At 44.1% G+C, this 17,599-nt stretch overlaps 1 protein-coding gene across 3 annotated transcripts in view; it reads left to right on the plus strand.

Moving 5' to 3' along the window:
• Positions 1-17,599, plus strand: part of TMEM135 (transmembrane protein 135) — a 698,244-nt gene that overhangs the window by 277,853 nt on the left and 402,792 nt on the right. For all 3 annotated transcript variants that reach the window (XM_029602284.1, XM_029602282.1, XM_029602283.1), the window contains one exon: positions 5,845-5,878. In XM_029602284.1, the coding sequence (XP_029458144.1) occupies positions 5,845-5,878 (34 nt within the window). The remainder of the gene's footprint in view (positions 1-5,844; positions 5,879-17,599) is intronic.

A 17,599-nucleotide genomic window follows, 5' to 3' on the forward strand; every position in this document is an offset into this window, starting at 1 on the left:
CGGCAGGTCTCCCACTACTCTGGTGCTGCGTGTGACATGGGTGTCCATCGGGCTGGACGGAGCACTCACCGAAGGTTCAGCGGGGTAAGAAGTCCTTGGTTTGCGCTTCCTTCCCATAACAAGCAAAATTTTCACAAGAAACAAAATTTATCAGAATCACACGACGACGCTCTGAACACAGCTACTCATCCGGTGGCCATCTTGGATCCGCCCCTCCTCTGACACACACACACACTGATGTTTTAGCACCAACTAATTGTAGTTGGCCGAATAGTGCTGTTATTATGGAGTGTGCTGCCTACCCACACCTAGGCCTGGCCCAGTGGCTTGGAAAATAATGGAGGGAGGAAATGCTGGTTAAGAAACTGCCCAGTGAAGGAGGGAATGCTGTGATGCAAGGAACTGGCAGTGTAAAGAACTAGGTAATGATGATACAGGGTCAAATCTTTTGAGTGCTTAGCATGATGATGCTCTGCATGCGCTGAGAAACCTGGTGCATGGTTGTGAGGGGGTGTGGTTGCTGTTGCTTTGTATGCCATGTGCAACACATGTTACGGAACTCCTATTACATAGAATCGTTTTGCTCTCATGGTTCTCATTTGCCACCTCTCTGTTGCTCATTTCATGCATAGTTCACATAGATGTTGCCACACCAGCCCCCTGTTTTTTACACTCAGTTTGTGCTGTGTAGATGGTGGGACGGAACGCTTACCGTCTTTCGCCCATATGAAGGACAATACATTTTCAGTGCAAACCTAGCTGTGGTGCGCCTATATCTGCCTACAAGTGGAGGGGCCAGCATTTCCTAAACAGTGTACGAACTTCACTTCCACAGTAACTAAACATTCATTTCCACTACACTGTGTACTTGGTGACTCTTTGAATACATTGTCAGCTTCTGTGTGACAAGTAGGAAGGAGGAGTGAGTGACTAGTGTGTGGTGCACAGGTGCAGAATACAGGATGTAGAGTGGTGATGCCGGTACAGTGGACCAGGAAGACTTCCATAGACTGACATTCCTGTAGTGTCCTGCTTTAGGGATCTGGATGCTAGCTGTAAGCTCGTCCTTACCTTATACATAATATATAGATCCCCAAGCTATGCCAGTATAGGTGTGGGAGCCAGAGTGTTAAAGTTAGCCTGGTCCCCAGCACCAGCAACACCTCTCTAGGTCCTCTGGTGGTTGACCATGGACATTGTACAGCAGATGGAATTCCCTCATTCCTCATCCCTACTTGTGACCCAGCAGCTGATTGTATGAACACTCAGCAAGTACACATCATATTAGGTTAACTTGGCAAGCTACAAATGCATCTGGTCACATACCCTTGTACTCCTTACCAGAATAATTGGCCAGAAAATAAACTCTTGTGTCATGATGACGCCAAGTTCAGTTTCACAGCACCCAAGCTGTACATGCACACTATATAATGTGTTAGCCATGAAAGTAGCGAGCAGGTAACATACAGGCACATCTAAGCAGGAGTAACCAAACGGAATGCTGTGTGAAGAAGGCAACGAGGTAAAAGTGAAGGTCCCCAGTAACAAGCTTCTTCTTTACCTCTGCCTGTCTTCCTTACCAGCAAACATGCAGCTTTCATTCAGGCCAATTCTGTAAAGTGCGCTCGGCTGAAAGCACTTTTCAGCATGCCCTCAGACACGCGTTATACTGTAAGGGGTGTAGCACATCGAAAATGTGCGGCCAACCTCATTGGAAACTAATAGTGCTCATCACATGCAAATGCATGTTGATGAGGCTATTAATTATTCACACAATCTGCACATTTTACACAGCCCTAAAAGTGTACAGAAAAGCATAAAAAACAGCTTTTCTGTACACCCTTTGACTTAATATCCTAAGTCGGAGGAACCAGAAATGTAAAAAAAAAAATTAAAAATTAATTTTAAAATATTTGCTGGCCGATCAGGTTAGGTAAATGGATGCTCAAATTTAATGGCATCCATTTTCCTAACCAATGGTTGTCAGCGGGTTTAGAAAACAGACACTTGGAAAATTGAGCGTCGGTTTTTTGAACCCTCTTGGTTTCTGCCAAAATGGAGGCGCTAGGATCGCACTATATTCCCTAGCGCCTCCTTTTTAGCATGACCCCTCATTTAAATACAGGATCATGTGCCCAGGAGAAGTAGCTGGGCACGCGTTGGCAGATCAGGTGCTCAACACGGAGCACCCATTCTCCCGCACTTCTTATTGAATCGGCCTGATTGTTATGCTTTAGCCCATATGGTCTTTCATGCTCGATCAATGCACAATTGGATTGAGGCAGGCCATTGTAGCATGCACGGTCATGTGGAGAGCAAACCTTAAATTTTTGGTACCATAATCCCTTAAACCACACAATGAAAGGACATAACCATAAATTTTTGTTTTCAAAACAGTGAGCACTTTATTAGCAAACATATGTAGTGCACTGTTTGAAATAAAGACAGTGTCTTAGGTAATCACATTGTGCAAGGACTAGATAGCAAATAATAAAAATCATTGAACATTTCATGAACAGCACATTGTATGTACATCTGTACATTAATAGATTGAAATGGCATCATGACATATATAGACATTGCATGTTATCCTTTACACACAATCATGATTATTACTAAGAACATAGAAAAAGTGGCACGCCTAAAGCTATAGTAGTGCTGTAACGTAACAGCTATATTCAACACTGCTGTGTGCTCTGAAGCCAAAGGCCCCAGACAGTCCATGTTGAAAGAGTACACTCAAAGGGGACAGCCTAAGGGCTGCAGCAGCAAAGTTCAAGTAAAGACTCCAGACAGTCTATGAAGAAAGAGTGAACTCAAACGGGACAGGCAAAGGGCCACAGGAGCAAAGTTCAAGTAAAGGCAGCTGGACCAGGACAGTAGAGCGCAGCAGCATGGAGACAGGAGGCCCAGATGCAGCAGCATGGAGAAAGGAGGCGCCTGTGAAGACACAGCAGCATGGAGGCAGAAGTTTCAGTAGGAGTTGAGATGAGATGAGATGAGACGATGAAAAGAGGTAGCAGCTGCTACAACACAGGATAATGCTTTTTAAGGAAGATGGAATACAAGCAGAGCATGGAGGAGGACTGTACAGATAGACTGCAGGACCTAAAAAGCTCAGTTGAAACTATCTTCTTCATGCTGGCACAGGAATCTGTAGTGAGGATGGGCCCAGCAGGCTTCTGCCATCTAGCCAGCACAGGAACTCTGTGCAGAGCCCAGGCCAGGCTTGTCGTATACATGTGGTTGTATAACGTTAGAGACCACGTGGCTATGTATTTCAAGGCCCTTTGCCATGACGTGGCTGGCCTGTTGGTAGGGGCATGAGTTTGGGGGACCTACCCCTTGCCCGTCTACCACCTCGGGGACTGCTCTGTAGTGTCGATTCCACTGATGGCACAGAGAACTTAGAGTCTCTGGCTTCCTTTGTAATATCTGTATCAGCACATTGGTAAGGGGTGTTTATAGCTCCCGTTAGTGTAGTAACATTTTGGGTTTGGACTGCCATTTGCTGTTGCAGAATCCGGTTTTGTCTGTTTACAGCCCTCCTTAGCCCAATTAGCACTGTCCGTATGTGTCTCTGGTGTTCTACTTGCCTTCTTTGCAGCTGGTGCAGCTGCTCCTGTATGGACTGTTCAGGTGGGATGCTGATGGTGCAGGTCCTGCTGGCGGTGGCTCTGTTGGTGGTGTTGAGCTTTGTGGCTGCAAAATTGGCATTAGTGAGCTTGTGGCCTCCTCTTCGTGGCTGACTAGTGGTGGTACTGGATGGCCCTGTGGTGTGCTGGCTCTACCTTCACCTTATCCTGGAGGCACCCATTCTAGGCTATGCTCCTCCATTAACTGGGATAGATTGAGGGACACATTTAGTTGGCTTGGCGAACCCAGGGGTTCCAGCATAACAAATGCCCCAGCTGCCAGTGGCTGCTCCTCCTCAGCGCTGACCGGCATCTGTGCATCCTTGAGAAAAGGCTTTTCAAAAGCTGGTGGTGGCTGGCTGGTCCATGGCCCTTGCTGGCTGGAGCCTGGGGCATCCTGGCTGAGACTGGTATGATGTTGGGCGAGAGCTGTGGAAACAAAACATAACACATAAGTACCAATGAGAATAAGTACCCTTTTTTCTTTTGGCATCAAAGGTGCACTTTGCTTCTTTGCATTGTGAGCATCTGATGCTAAATGATGTGTACACATGTTGCTGCCTGCCCATTTATAGTTGAGATGAACTTAACAGTAGTGGCTCTTGTGGTGTCCAGCCGCTCATCCATTCCTTCGAATACATCCGGTCCCAGCCTTTGGATTAGGTGAATTTCCATTTCAGTGATGACTATGAGACATGGGGCTCCTCCTCCCATAATTCGTTGGTGTTTGTTTTGGGCCACCACCTTGGCTTTAAGCTGCGCCTTTATATCTCTGAACCAGTGGGCGACCTGCTCCCCGATTCTTTGTATGCTGCTCTTCCTAGTGATGTTCTGGGCTAGGCTTCTCCAGATTTGGGCCTTGGCTTCCTTTGATGATTTAGCTGTCTGGTTGCCAAACAGTGAGGCATTATTTTCCAAGGCTCCTGCTATTACCATTTTATTCTCCATGACACTGAACTTAATGGCACGGAGACAAAGGTGACCTGCTGCCAGATGGGGGTGCCACTTCCTCTTCTGGAGAGGTGTACTCCCTTTCCTCACTCTCCATCCTGATCAACTTTCCCTTCTCTTCCTCCTCCCCCTTCTGGACCTGCCTTGCAGACTCCCTTCCCTCTTGTCTATCTCTAGCCTGGCCTACTCATCTCTCCATGCTTGCCTGCCTATCCCTTTCTCCCAACTGCCGCCTCCTATCCCTTCTATGCTGCCTCTTTCTGCTCCTGTCCCAACTCCTACTTCTCCTTCCCCTAGTACTCCTGCCCTTGTCCTCGTGCCTCCTCTCCTCCCTCCGCCCCTCCTCTCCTCTCACCTCTCCTCTCTCCCCATGCCTCTCATGCTCCATTCTCTCAACCTCAACTCACCACCTCCACCACTTACCACCTTCTCCACACAACAACCTCCTTCACGGAAAAAGACAAACTTCACAAACATAAACTTCACACAAACACACACAGAGATAAAAGACAAAGGTTAAGGTTCACAAAAAGAAGCACAAGACAACGCACTCAGAACTCGCTATTATAAACTCCTATCACCACCACAACTTTCCTCCTCTCCTGTAAAACATGCCTTGACACACCCTCAAAGAGACAGCTGCAGGAAGGCTGTATATATAACTTGCAAAAATAATGTGCTGCGTGATGATGCAATGCAGTACGCGATGACATAGCGCTGTGTACGTTACCGTTACATTGCCTGCGCTAAACGTTTTGCCGCATGCGTTATTTAGCTTTAGCCATCACATTATCCTAACCCACTCCCCTTTTTCTATCGCGGGTACTATTTTTGCTATATTTATAGCATTTTGATGAATCTAGGCCTAAGTGAGCCGGTTAAGCAGTGCTGCCCCAATCTGCCCACTGTCCACCCACTAGATGTCTGGCTATCTACTTAGCTGGATAAATGGCTTACCCAGTGTAAGTGGCAGCTGCTGAACATAATCGGATATTCAGCGGCTGCGCCAGGTAAGTCGTTCTGAATATCGGGCTCGCTAGTATTAATACAATTCAATGCAGAAGGGGTCAATTCTGTTTAGCCCATTTGGATCATTATAGGTATATTTTGAGAGAGAGTTTTCAGGTTTCTTAATGGAAAAAATTGTGTTACAACTTTTACGATCACTAAATGACATTCGCCATGTCTTTTTCTGTCTAAGGTATGGAAATGTTCTCACAATGATTACATTTGTTCACCTGAGCTTTTCTGTTTACAGGAGAGGCCTGCTGACGATTTATATGGCCAATTTGGTAAGTTATCAATTTGTTTTGATTGTATTCTATATGCCCCTTACTAAAAAAAAACCCTCAATTTGTGCAAATCTAATTTCCAGGAAGCATTAATCCAACTTTGGTGAAGCACTGCAAAAATGTTCTATTTAGAATGTTCTAAAGTTTAACATACTGGAAGAGTTCATGACTTTAAGTCAGAAAGATAACTAGGAGTTGCTGAAGATTATGGAGTTTTGTACATTATCTTTTCATATGGAGAAATACATTTTATAAATGGAGTGTATAAAATTAAAAAAAGGTGTAATAATGAACGCAGGGGTATTGGATCCCAGCCTCTAATCATTGAATTTCTGGAAATGCTCTGCCAGCGCTAATGTTTTACACACATGTTTATTCCTCTACTCCTTATTTAATTGGTAATGAGACCTGAAATGTATGATAAATGTGCATGGAAACTTCTATTGTGGGTATTGTGCAATACCATTGAGAATGGGGCACGGGAATGGATGTAAGTTTACTTGGCTGCTTTTTGCTCCAAGTGGCTGTATTTCATTTCACTCTAGAATGCTTGACAAATGCTTTTTAGTGAACATTGAGGACATTCTTGGTGATGGGGTAGGAATTATTTCTGGTATGTAGAAATAAAGGAATAAATGTGATCAGCATTTGTGATTTTTTTTTTTTTCTTTTTCATGGTCAATTTGGGTCTGAAGAACAATGCTTTCATTTGCTAAAGGAGCCTGCGAATGCTTGAGAATATTATTACTAAGGCTGTGATTGGGGCTTTGGTGTTAGGTCAGGCAGTAAGCTGCTGCTGTTCACTTTAATAGTAATTTTATAATAAGCGCGTGGGCACCCATACATGTGCAATTGGGCGTGCAAGTGGAAATTTTAAATCATGTACGCAGTTTGCGTGCATGATTTCAGATACGCCTATCGTTGGTAAGTTTAAGCGATTACTCAAGCAAATGTACTTCGCGTATCTTCCTTAGGACTTTGTCGGCTTTAACGCACGCAGATAAGTGGATTTTAAAACATGCTCGCGTGAAGGACATTCCCAGATTTACCACTTGGTCCACCAGTTTGCCCAGTCCATCTCGAGGTCATCCAAACTCCTCTGGTTCTTCAGCCTGCACCAGTTCTGGTTTGTAGTTATATAGAGAATAACATTAGCAGCATTGAGGATTTACATTAGACATACTAACTGAGAAGCTATGATATTCATAACAGCTTGCATTTTAGACTTTGTCATTATTGTGGCAACAGCAGGAAATACACTAACTGTACGTCTGTCCATGTCTATTGTTCTTTAAATGTTAATTTCTGCTAAAAAAAAAAAAAAAAAAAAAATAAGATGAGAAATTATGAAAAATTGCAAAAAAAATTCTTGGCAGGGAAACCTACTGAACCTGAATTGTAACTTGCCGTGAGCACAGTTTTAGAAAGGAAATTAAATCCAAATTCAGTTTTTCAAATCCATTTACATGGGTAAAATGCATTTTATCCACTTAAATCGGCCTTCCTTCACTGTGGCTGAAAGTACACACGTTCCACAATGAATGTACATGTTTTTAGTCATATTAAAAGGGGGTGTTCCCGCTGACATGTTTTGGCTGGAGGAGGAAAGTGAGTATAGATTGCATTTCAACTCTAAGTTCATTTTTTTCTATTAAAACGTACCTGCTCAAGATGTAGGTGCAATTGACTATGGATATTTTGTATCTTTGACAAGTTTCAAAGTGGAAATGCATATTTACTTTTGTGTTGAAACTTAGGACAGATTCTGGGGGTAAAAAGTGTCTGCAGGGAGTGGTTGTTGCCTATCTGGTCTTGCCCTGGGAGGAACGCTGCATGTATCATTGTGACACCTTCAATCCCTGACATTGTACTGCTTGGGGCCTATAAAGTGTGGCATGCAGGAAGGATCGCTGGAGCGGTTGCTGCCTACCTGGTCCTACCCCGGGAGGAACGCTGCATGTATCATTGTGACACCTTCAGTCCCTGCTATTGGATTGCTTGGGGCCTATAAAGTGTGGCATGCAGGAAGGATCACCGGAACGGTTGCTGCCTACCTAGTCCTGCCCCGGGAGGAAAACATGCATGCATGTGGCGTGCAGAAAGGATCGCTGGAGCAGTTGCTGCCTACTTGGTCCTGCCCCAAGAGGAACGCTACAGGCATCATCGTGGCCACCTTCACCCCCTGCCATTGGACTGCTTGGGGTCTATAATTTGTGGTGTGCAGCGGCATGCTGCCCCCGGCATGCCTATAAGCCACGTGCCCCTTATGCCCGATTTTCTCCCCAGCAAAATGGGGAAGAAAAGGAAGGGAAAGTTTCCATTTACCTCCAGCTCTGCTCCCTTGATGGGCCTGATGGGCCAGCATGTTTTAAAGTTCAATTCATCACTGCACGATACCGAGTTGGACAACGTATCCTTAACTCTGGAGGTAAGATCTCCTCCATTAGCTCCCTTGTAACAACTCATTGGTTGGAAGTTTATCAACTGTTCCCAGGTGAACGAAGTGAAGCAACTCCAATCTCGGGATGCTGAGAATCTTTCTTTTTTTGAACTTCTTAAAGCTGTATCATTATATGAGATTCCTAAAGCTGTTCAATGCCCAATTTCTGGCGAAGGAGATAATCTGGCTGGTTTTCTTGTTTTCAGTGAGCCAGCCGAGATCTCCCTTAAGGATATTTGGAAAACTATTACACGTATTGAGTCTTCTGTCTCTAATTCTGTGATACAGCTCTGTCAATTTTCATCAGTTATGTCTGCAAAATTAACAGAAGAGGATAAAAGGTTGGTACAAATTGTTCAGTCTGGGACTATGAATAATTTGAGCCTTCATTATAAATGCGAAATGTTAGAAAACAAGTTGAGATCAAAGAATTTACTTTTGTTAAATTTCCCAAAAACCAGCTTACTATCTGGGGTTAGCTCTTTAAAAAAAAATGCTGTTGAGATGTTACTATTTTCTTTGGATAAATCTTTTCCTTTATCAAATTCCTATTATGTGCCTGCCAAGAAGAGAGAGGTAGGAATGATAATTGGAGCAATGGATGTTCTAGCCTCCATTGATAGGTCTGATGTATACCCTCAAACACATCCCAGCCATTGGACGAGGCACTCTTCCATCGGTGTCAAAACTATTGGACAAGGGGCTCCTCTTCTGTTCTGCCATATATATTTGTTCTCATTAGACACCTTCATTTTCAGTTGGGCCTTGATGTCGCAGTATATGTGGGCCACCTGCTCTGTACTACGTTTCATGCCACTGCACCTGGATGCAGCCTGGGAGATGGTGCACCGGATCTGGCCCTTGGATGCACTCAATGTCTTGGCTGCCCATTTGCCGAAGAACATTTCATAATTCTCCATGACCCCTGCAATTATCATCTCGATTTCCTCCATGCTGAACTTCAAAACCCTCAGATGGGAATGACCTGCCTGGCTGCCAGAATAGGGTGCCACATTTGCTTCTGGAGAAGTGTCTTCCATTTCCTCACTCTTGCTCCCACTCCCCTCTCCCCTCAGTTCCTCCCCACTCCTGCACCTGTCCTACCAACTCCCGTCCCCTCTGCCTTATCTATCTGTAGCTTGCCATCCTCCTCCCTCTGTACTTGCCTGACTATCCCTTTCCCCCTCCTGCCTTCTCCTATCCCTTCCCCTCTGCCTGTCTCTAACCCTACACCTGTCCCTATGCTACTCCTACTCTTCCTCCTAGACCACCTGCCTTAGTCCTCCTGCCTCCTCTCCTTTCTCTTCTCCTCTTTTTCCATGCCTTTTATGCTCCACCCTCTCCACTCCTCACTCCTCCACACCAGCACTACATCACCACCAGTCCTCCTCACCATCACCACCACTCCTCCTCCACACCACCATCACCAATCCTCACAAAAAGGCACAGACTGGATAACAAATTTTTAACTTCAAAAAAGAAGACTAAAGACCAAGGAAAAGGGAAATATGGCAACAGAAGACCAGACAACCCACTCAGGAAATGAATACTGAAAAAGCTCCTGCTCCTTCTATCTAACTCATTAACTCTCCTCTCTCCAATGCCTGACACACCCTCAAAGAGGCAGATGCAGGAAGCTGGTATATATAAACAAATAAAAAACCCACCATGCAGAAGTCAACGCATGCCATGTAAAATGACGCATGGTGCGCTGATGCATCGTGAGGCATGATAATGTAATAAAATGTTATAAAATCACAAAACATTTATTTAGACATGGTTTGATGGGACACAGCCAGCATGGATTTACCCAAGGGAAGTCTTGTCTCACAAATCTCCTGTTTTTTTGAAGGGGTGAATAAACATGTGGACAAAGGTGAACTGGTAGATGTGGTGTATTTGCATTTTCAGAAGGCGTTTGACAAAGTCCTGCATAAGAGACCTAAGAAAATTAAAAAGTCATAGGATAGGAGGTGATGTCCTTTTCTGGATTGCAAATTGGTTAAAAGACAGGAAACAGAGAGTAGGATTAAATGGTCTGTTTTCACAGTGGGAAAAAAGTAAACAGTGGAGTGCCTCAGGGATCTGTACTTGGACCAGTGCTTTTTAATATATTTCTAAATGATCTGGAAAGTGGTACAATGAATGAGGTGATCAAATGTGTGGATGACAAATTATGCAGAGTACGGTAGTTAAATCTCAAGTGGATTGTGATGAATTGCAGGAGGATCTTGCGAGACTGGAAGATTGGGCTTCCAAATGGCAGATGAAATTTAACGTGGACAAGTGCAAAGTGATGCATATAGGGAAAAATAACTCTTGCTATAGTTACACTATGTTAGGTTCTATCTTAGGAGTTACCACCCAGGAAAGAGATCTAGGCATCATAGTGGATAATACATTGAAATCGTCAGCTCAGTGTGCTGTGGCATTCAAAAAAGCAAACAGAATGTTAGGAATTATTAGGAACGGAATAGAAAATAAAATGGAGGATGTCATAATGCCTCTGTATCGCTTCACTGTGAGACTGCATCTTGAATACTGTGTGCAGTTCTGGTTGCCATATATAAAAAAAATATATAGTTACACTGGAGAAAGTGCAGAGAAGGGCGACCAAAATGATAAGTGGCATGGAACAGCTGCTCTATGAGTAAAGGCTATGGAAGTTAGGGCTGTTCAGTTTGGAGAAGAGACGACTGAGGGGGGATATGATAGGGGTCTACAAAATCATAAAAGGACTTGAACAAGTTAATGTAAGTCAGTTATTTACTCTCTCAGAAGGACCAGGGGGCACTCCATGAAGTTAGCAAGCAGCTCATTTAAAACAAATCAAAGAAAATTCTTTTTCACTCAGTGCATAGTTAAGCTCTGGAATTCATTGCCAGAGGATGTGGTTATAGCAGTTAGTATAACTGGGCTTGATGGACCCTTGGTCTGACCCAGTATGGCGTATCTTATGTTCTTAATCTTCACCGAACTTGTCTACATGATGTGGTAGATGGGAAATCAGCTTGACCATGCCCATTTTTTAAATTGCAGGCTCTATTTCTACTATATTTATAGCATTTTGAATTGTGAGCCCCCCCTGGGGATAGGGAAATACCCTACAGTACCTGCATCTAATCTGCTTTGACATGCCAAAAAGTGGAATATAAATAAAAATTAAATAAATATCCCCTCTGTCATTTCTTTTTCAAGCTAAAGAACCTAATCTTTTTAGCTTTTCTCCATAAGGGAACTTTTCCATATCCTTTATGATTTTATTGCATTTCTCTGTACCTTTTCTATGTCTGTTTTATCTTTTTTGAAATGGGGCAACAAAAACTACACAAGGTGCGGTAAAACCATTGATCTATACAAAGGCATTATGATATTCTCAGTTTTGTTCTCTGTTCCTTTTCAGCTAATTCCTAACATTCTGTTTGGCTTTTTGACTGCTGCCACACACTGAGCCAAAGATTTCAAGGTATTGTCCACAAGGACTACAAGGTCCTTTTTCCTGGGTGGTGACTTCTAACATGGTACCCAACATTGCGTATCTATAGCTGAGATTATTTTTCCCTACGTGCATTACTTTGCACATATCCACATTAAATTGCATCTGCCATTTAGACTCCCAATCTCCTGTTCTCAGAAAGTTCTTCTGCAGTTCCTCACAGTTCACTACTGTTTTAATGACTCAAAACAATTTTGCAAATTTGGTCATCTCACTCATTGTCCCTTTTTCCAGATCATTTATGAATATGTTAATTAGCACAGGTTCCAGTCAGACCCCTTGGAGCACTCTACTAATGACCTTTCTCCATTGGGAAAACAGACTATTTAGTCCTATCCTCTTTTTCCTGGTTTTTATCTAGTGTCACAGCTTCTGAGCCAATAACATTGCTTTGATTTTTTTATACAAGAAAAGTGATTAAGAAAGATAACTAAACCAAACTAAAATCTCCCAGTGGAGGAGTCTGTCATGAGGGGAATTTATCAAATGCCTTCTGAAAATCAAAATACTCTGTACCAACCAACTGACCTTTATCTGCATGTTTATTCACAAGTTCAAAAATATCTAGTACCGTATTTTCCGGCGTATAAGACGACTTTTTAACCCCTGAAAATCTTCTCAGAAGACGGGGGTCGTCTTATACGCTGGGTATCGTCTTATAGGGCAGCGCTTCTCACCGGGGTGTCGCATGCTCCCGGTCTCTCCCGCTGCTCTTCCTTCCCTGCTGCCGTTGCCGCTGGGCTATCAGCACGTTCAAGCCCAGCGGGAACGGTAGCGGTGCAAAAAAAAAAAAAAAAAGCTGTGGCACCCGTGGCTGGCCTTTTCTTCTTCCCGCGCCTGCATCCTCCCCCCCCCCCTCCTTGACCCGGAACAGGAAGTGATACGTGGTGCGCGGGAAGGAGAAAGCCTGTGCCGAGTGAAAAAATAGTGGCGACAGCAGCATCGGCCCCCGAGCAATCGAAGCAGCTGATAATAGGTAAAGGAGACAGCAGCATGAGCCTCCCGCGGCCAATGGGATTCTTTTTTCTTGGCCTGCGGGGGCTGGAGGAGGAGGCTGCAGCAGCTACCATTTGTGCTCGGGGGGCGGGGGAGGGGAGAGGAAGTGAGTGAGAGAGAGAGAAGCAGCCAGCCAGCCTGTGTGTAAGTGAGAGAATGCATTTGATTGAGAGCATGTGTGTGATTGAGAGAAACTGGTCAGAGAGCTCATGTGTGTGTATATGTGAGAGACTATGAAAGTGACTGCTCAGAGAGATGACTGATGTGTATGTGAGTGTGAGAGAGAGAAAAAGCATGGAAGTGAGAAATCTGGGTATGTGAGAAAGCATGGGAGTAAGAAGCCTGATTATGTGAGAGAGAGCATGGGAGTAAGAAGCCTGATTATGTGAGAGAGAGCATGGGAGTGGGAGGGCTATGTGTGTGTGCGTGCATGAGAGAGAGACTGGTTGATAAGGTGACGGTGTGTGTGAGAGAAAGACTGGTGTGTGTGAATGTGAGAGAAAGAATGTGATTCAGGGAATGAGAAGCCTGTGCACGTGGAGAGCGAGCATGGAAATGAGAGAGAGACTGGTGTGTGTGTGTGTGTGACAGAGAAAGTGATTATGAGAGTGAGAAGCCCGTATATGTACGGTAAGCAGAACACGGGAGTGGGAAGCCTGTGTGTGTGTATGGCATGAGAGAAACTGTTCAGGAAGGTGTCTGGTGTGTGTGTGTCAAAGACTGTTTGGGAAATGATTGGTGTGTGAGGGACAGAAACTGGTCATGGGGACATGACTGGTATGGTGTGTGTGTGAGAGACATGGGCCCTAAGGAAGAGGAAGAGGAATAGGAGAGCTGCTGGAGGGGGTAAGTAAAGGTGGCTTTTAAAGTTTATTTTTCTTGATTGACTGCCATTTTAATTATTTAATATTATGTGATGTGTCTGCTTTTTTGAAATATTTTATTGGTGTTTGGAGAATGTTTAATAGTTTTTATGAGTTTTTAATTGTTGGATGTTATTCTGTTCATAGCTGTTTTGAAACATTTATTCTGCTTATTACTATAGTTTTACAATTATTTCTGTGTGGGGGGATCTCTAGCTGCTTGCTAGTTCTGTTTTCCTAATAAGAGGTGTATTGGTTTTTAGGGCCTGATATACGGTATTTGTAGTGTTGCCCTTTCATAGATAGGGTTGTTCCTGTTTGAGTGTAAAATAATTTTTTTTCTTAAAAATATGTATAAAAAGGGGGGGTCGTCTTATACGCCCAGTCGTCTTATACGCCGGAAAATACGGTAAATTGGTAAGGCAAGAATTCTCTTTGCCAAAACCATATTGATTCACTGCCATTAAACCATGTCTGTGTACGTGATCAGTAATTTTTAAGAATATTTTCTACTATTTTGCCTGGCTCCGATATCAGGCTCAATGGTCTATAGTTTCCTGGATTACATTTGGAGTATTTTTTTAAAAATGGCATCACATTGGCCGCCCTCTAGTCTTCTGGTACCATGGCTGTTCAAATGAGAGATTATGAATCACCAGAAACCGGTCCTTCAGAACTCTTGAGTGAATACTGTCTGGTCCTGGTGATTTGTTATTCTTTAGTCTGTCTATTTGATTTTTATGTCCTCCAGTTTCACTGTAATTTTGTTTAGTTGTTCAGAGTCATTACCATCCAAAAATGTTTCCAGTGTTGGTATGACCCTGACATTGTCTTCAATAAATATAGAGGCAGAGAATTCATTTAGTGTTTCTGCTATTTCCTTGACCTCCCTGAGTACCCTTTTTACTCCTCGGTCATCTAGTGGCCCAGCTGTCTCCCTCACAGGCTTTTAGCTTTGAAGGTACTTGAAAATGTTTTTTTTATACTTGTTTTTACCTTTATAGCAAGCTTCTTTTCAAAATTCTCTTAGGGCCTGATTCATCAAGGCATTTGCCCATAGAATTAGAATGGGAGAAATGCTTTAGTGAATCAGGCTCTTGGTCTGTTTAATTACTTTTTTACATTTAGCTTGCCAGTGCTTATGCTCTTCCCTAATCTCCTTATTTGGGTATACTTTCCATTTTTTGAAAGATGACTTTTTGGCTTTAATTGCCTCTTTTACCTCAATATTAAACTATGCCGGCACATATTTGGTTATCATTCAACCTTTTTTAATGCATGGAATACATTTTGTGTGGGTCTCAGGGATGGTACTTTTAAACAATGTCCATGTCTCCAACAAGCTTTTAACCTTGTGATTTGTCCCTTTTAATTTTTTCTTACAAATTTCCTCATTATTATCAGTCTCCTATTTTATTGTTAAATGCTACTGTAGTAGTTTTTCTTAGTATTTCCCCTCCAGTAATTTATTTTAAATTTAATTGCATTATGGTCATTATTGCCAAGTGGATCCACCATCTTTATCTCTTGCACCAGATCCTGCGTGCCACTGAGAACTAGATTCTTCTCCATGACAGCTGCTGCATAAAGCAGTCATTGATGGCATCTAGAAACTATACTTCCCTTATCAAATCAATATTCTGATAATTGAAGTCTTCCATTATTATTGTGTTGTCCATTTTACTAGCCATTCTAATCTCTGTTAGCATTTTACAGTCTATTTCCTCATCCTGGCCAGGCAGATGGTAATATATCCCTATATCTTTGCTCTTCCCTTTTACCCTTAGAATGTCTAGCCAGAAGGATTCCAGAGTGCAGTTTGTTTCCTGCAAAATGTTTATCCTGCTTGAATCTATGTCATCCTTAACATATAGTGCTACCCCTCCACCAGTTTTATTTTCCCTGACATGTCTATATAATTTGCTATACATATAGCCAGAACTGCAACAAGAGATTTTGGCACATAAGATAAGTTGTCAGTTTGAGTGTCTGTAAGCTGTAACGTAAAGATAAGTATAAAGACAGCTTCAGACAGGAGCTTGGACCGCAACAGGGCTGTAATCTTACTCTTAACCTCTTTCAAATGTATATCAATGAACGTTTTCTCATTTCATGGCTGGGTGTGATATGTGGTTGCAGATGGCCCTTGTACAGAAAGGCATAATGAGTCAGCACAGCTCATTAACTGGAAACTGTGTTAACACTACAATATTGCGGTACTAGAGAAACACTGGGATCATGACGCTGATAGAACTGCTGATCATGAAGAAGTTGTGTTTACATGGGAAATTCCCAGACACACCAATAAAAAGTTTGATGCTAGAACACCAAACATAGTGGAAAGGAGAAACCCACAAGAACAGCATTGCTATTAGAAGTATCAGTACCAGTGACTACTGTGTATGAAAAGACAGAAGATCATGAAGTGCCAATACATGCAAAGTCCAGGAAAATGTATAAGAATAAAGAAATAGTCCTAATTATTTGAGCTCCACTGGCCTGATTTAAAAAGAACTTGCATGAGTAGCTCGATATGCTGCCTATATATATTACATACTCCATACGAGGTCTGGAAGGAGACTGTTTGGCATAATGCAAGTGTTAAGAAGAATACCAGCAGTAAATTTGAGAGATTGAGATCATACCCAGCATGCTATAGCTTAAAAGTAAGGCTCATTCTTATCATAGTATATACCGTATTTTTCGCTCCATAAGACGCACCTGACCATAAGACGCACCTAGGATTCAGAGGGGGAAAATAAAAAAAAAAAAATTGTGCTAAACCGGCTCTGCGTCTGGGCGTCTTATGGAGCAAATTAGGGGAGTGCATAGCTTTTTTTTTTCTCCCCATTTTGTTTTTGGGTCTGGGGAGGGCCATTTCGGTCCACTCCCCAGATCAGAAAACTTTTCTTTCTCTGGGAACCCCCAAACCCCAAACCCCCCCATCCCAACCCTTTAAATTAACAACCTCCACCCCCCTGACCCCCCAAGACCTGCCGAATTAATTTCCTGCAACCCCCCACCCTCCTGACCCCCCCAAGACCTGCCGAATTAATTTCCTGCAACCCCCCACCCTCCTGACCCCCCCAAGACCTGCCAAACGTCCCTGGTGGTCCAGCAGGGGTCCAGGAGCGGTCCGGGAACGATCTCCTGGGCGTGAGCCGTCGGCTGCCAGTAAACAAAATGGCACCGACGGCCCTATGCCCTCACTATGTCACTGAGACCGACCGCTGCTATTGGTCGGTCTCAGTGACATAGTGAGGGCATAGGGCCGTCGGCGCCATTTTGTTTACTGGCAGCCGACGGCCCTATGCCCTCACTATGTCACTGAGACCGACCAATAGCAGCGGTCGGTCTCAGTGACATAGTGAGGGCATAGGGCCGTCGGTGCCATTTTGTTTACTGGCAGCCGACGGCTCACGCCCAGGAGATCGTTCCCGGACCGCTCCTGGACCCCCGCTGGACCACCAGGGACGTTTGGCAGGTCTTGGGGGGGTGTGGCAGCCGACGGCCCTGGGTGTGGGCCGTCGGCCCTGGGTGTGGGCCCGGGGTGTGGGCCGACGGCCCTGGGTGTGGGCCGTCGGCTGCCAGTAAACAAAATGGCGCCAACGGCCCTATGCCCTCACTATGTCACTGAGACCGACCGCTGCTATTGGTTGGTCTCAGTGACATAGTGAGGGCATAGGGCCGTCGGCGCCATTTTGTTTACTGGCAGCCGACGGCCCTATGCCCTCACTATGTCACTGAGACCGACCAATAGCAGCGGTCGGTCTCAGTGACATAGTGTGGGCATAGGGCCGTCGGCTGCCAGTAAACAAAATGGGGTCGACGGCCCTATGCCCTCACTATGTCACTGAGACCGACCAATAGCAGCGGTCGGTCTCAGTGACATAGTGAGGGCATAGGGCCGTCGGCGCCATTTTGTT

Source organism: Rhinatrema bivittatum, chromosome 5, assembly GCF_901001135.1.
Source record: "Rhinatrema bivittatum chromosome 5, aRhiBiv1.1, whole genome shotgun sequence".
Taxonomy (NCBI): Eukaryota; Metazoa; Chordata; class Amphibia; order Gymnophiona; family Rhinatrematidae; genus Rhinatrema; species Rhinatrema bivittatum.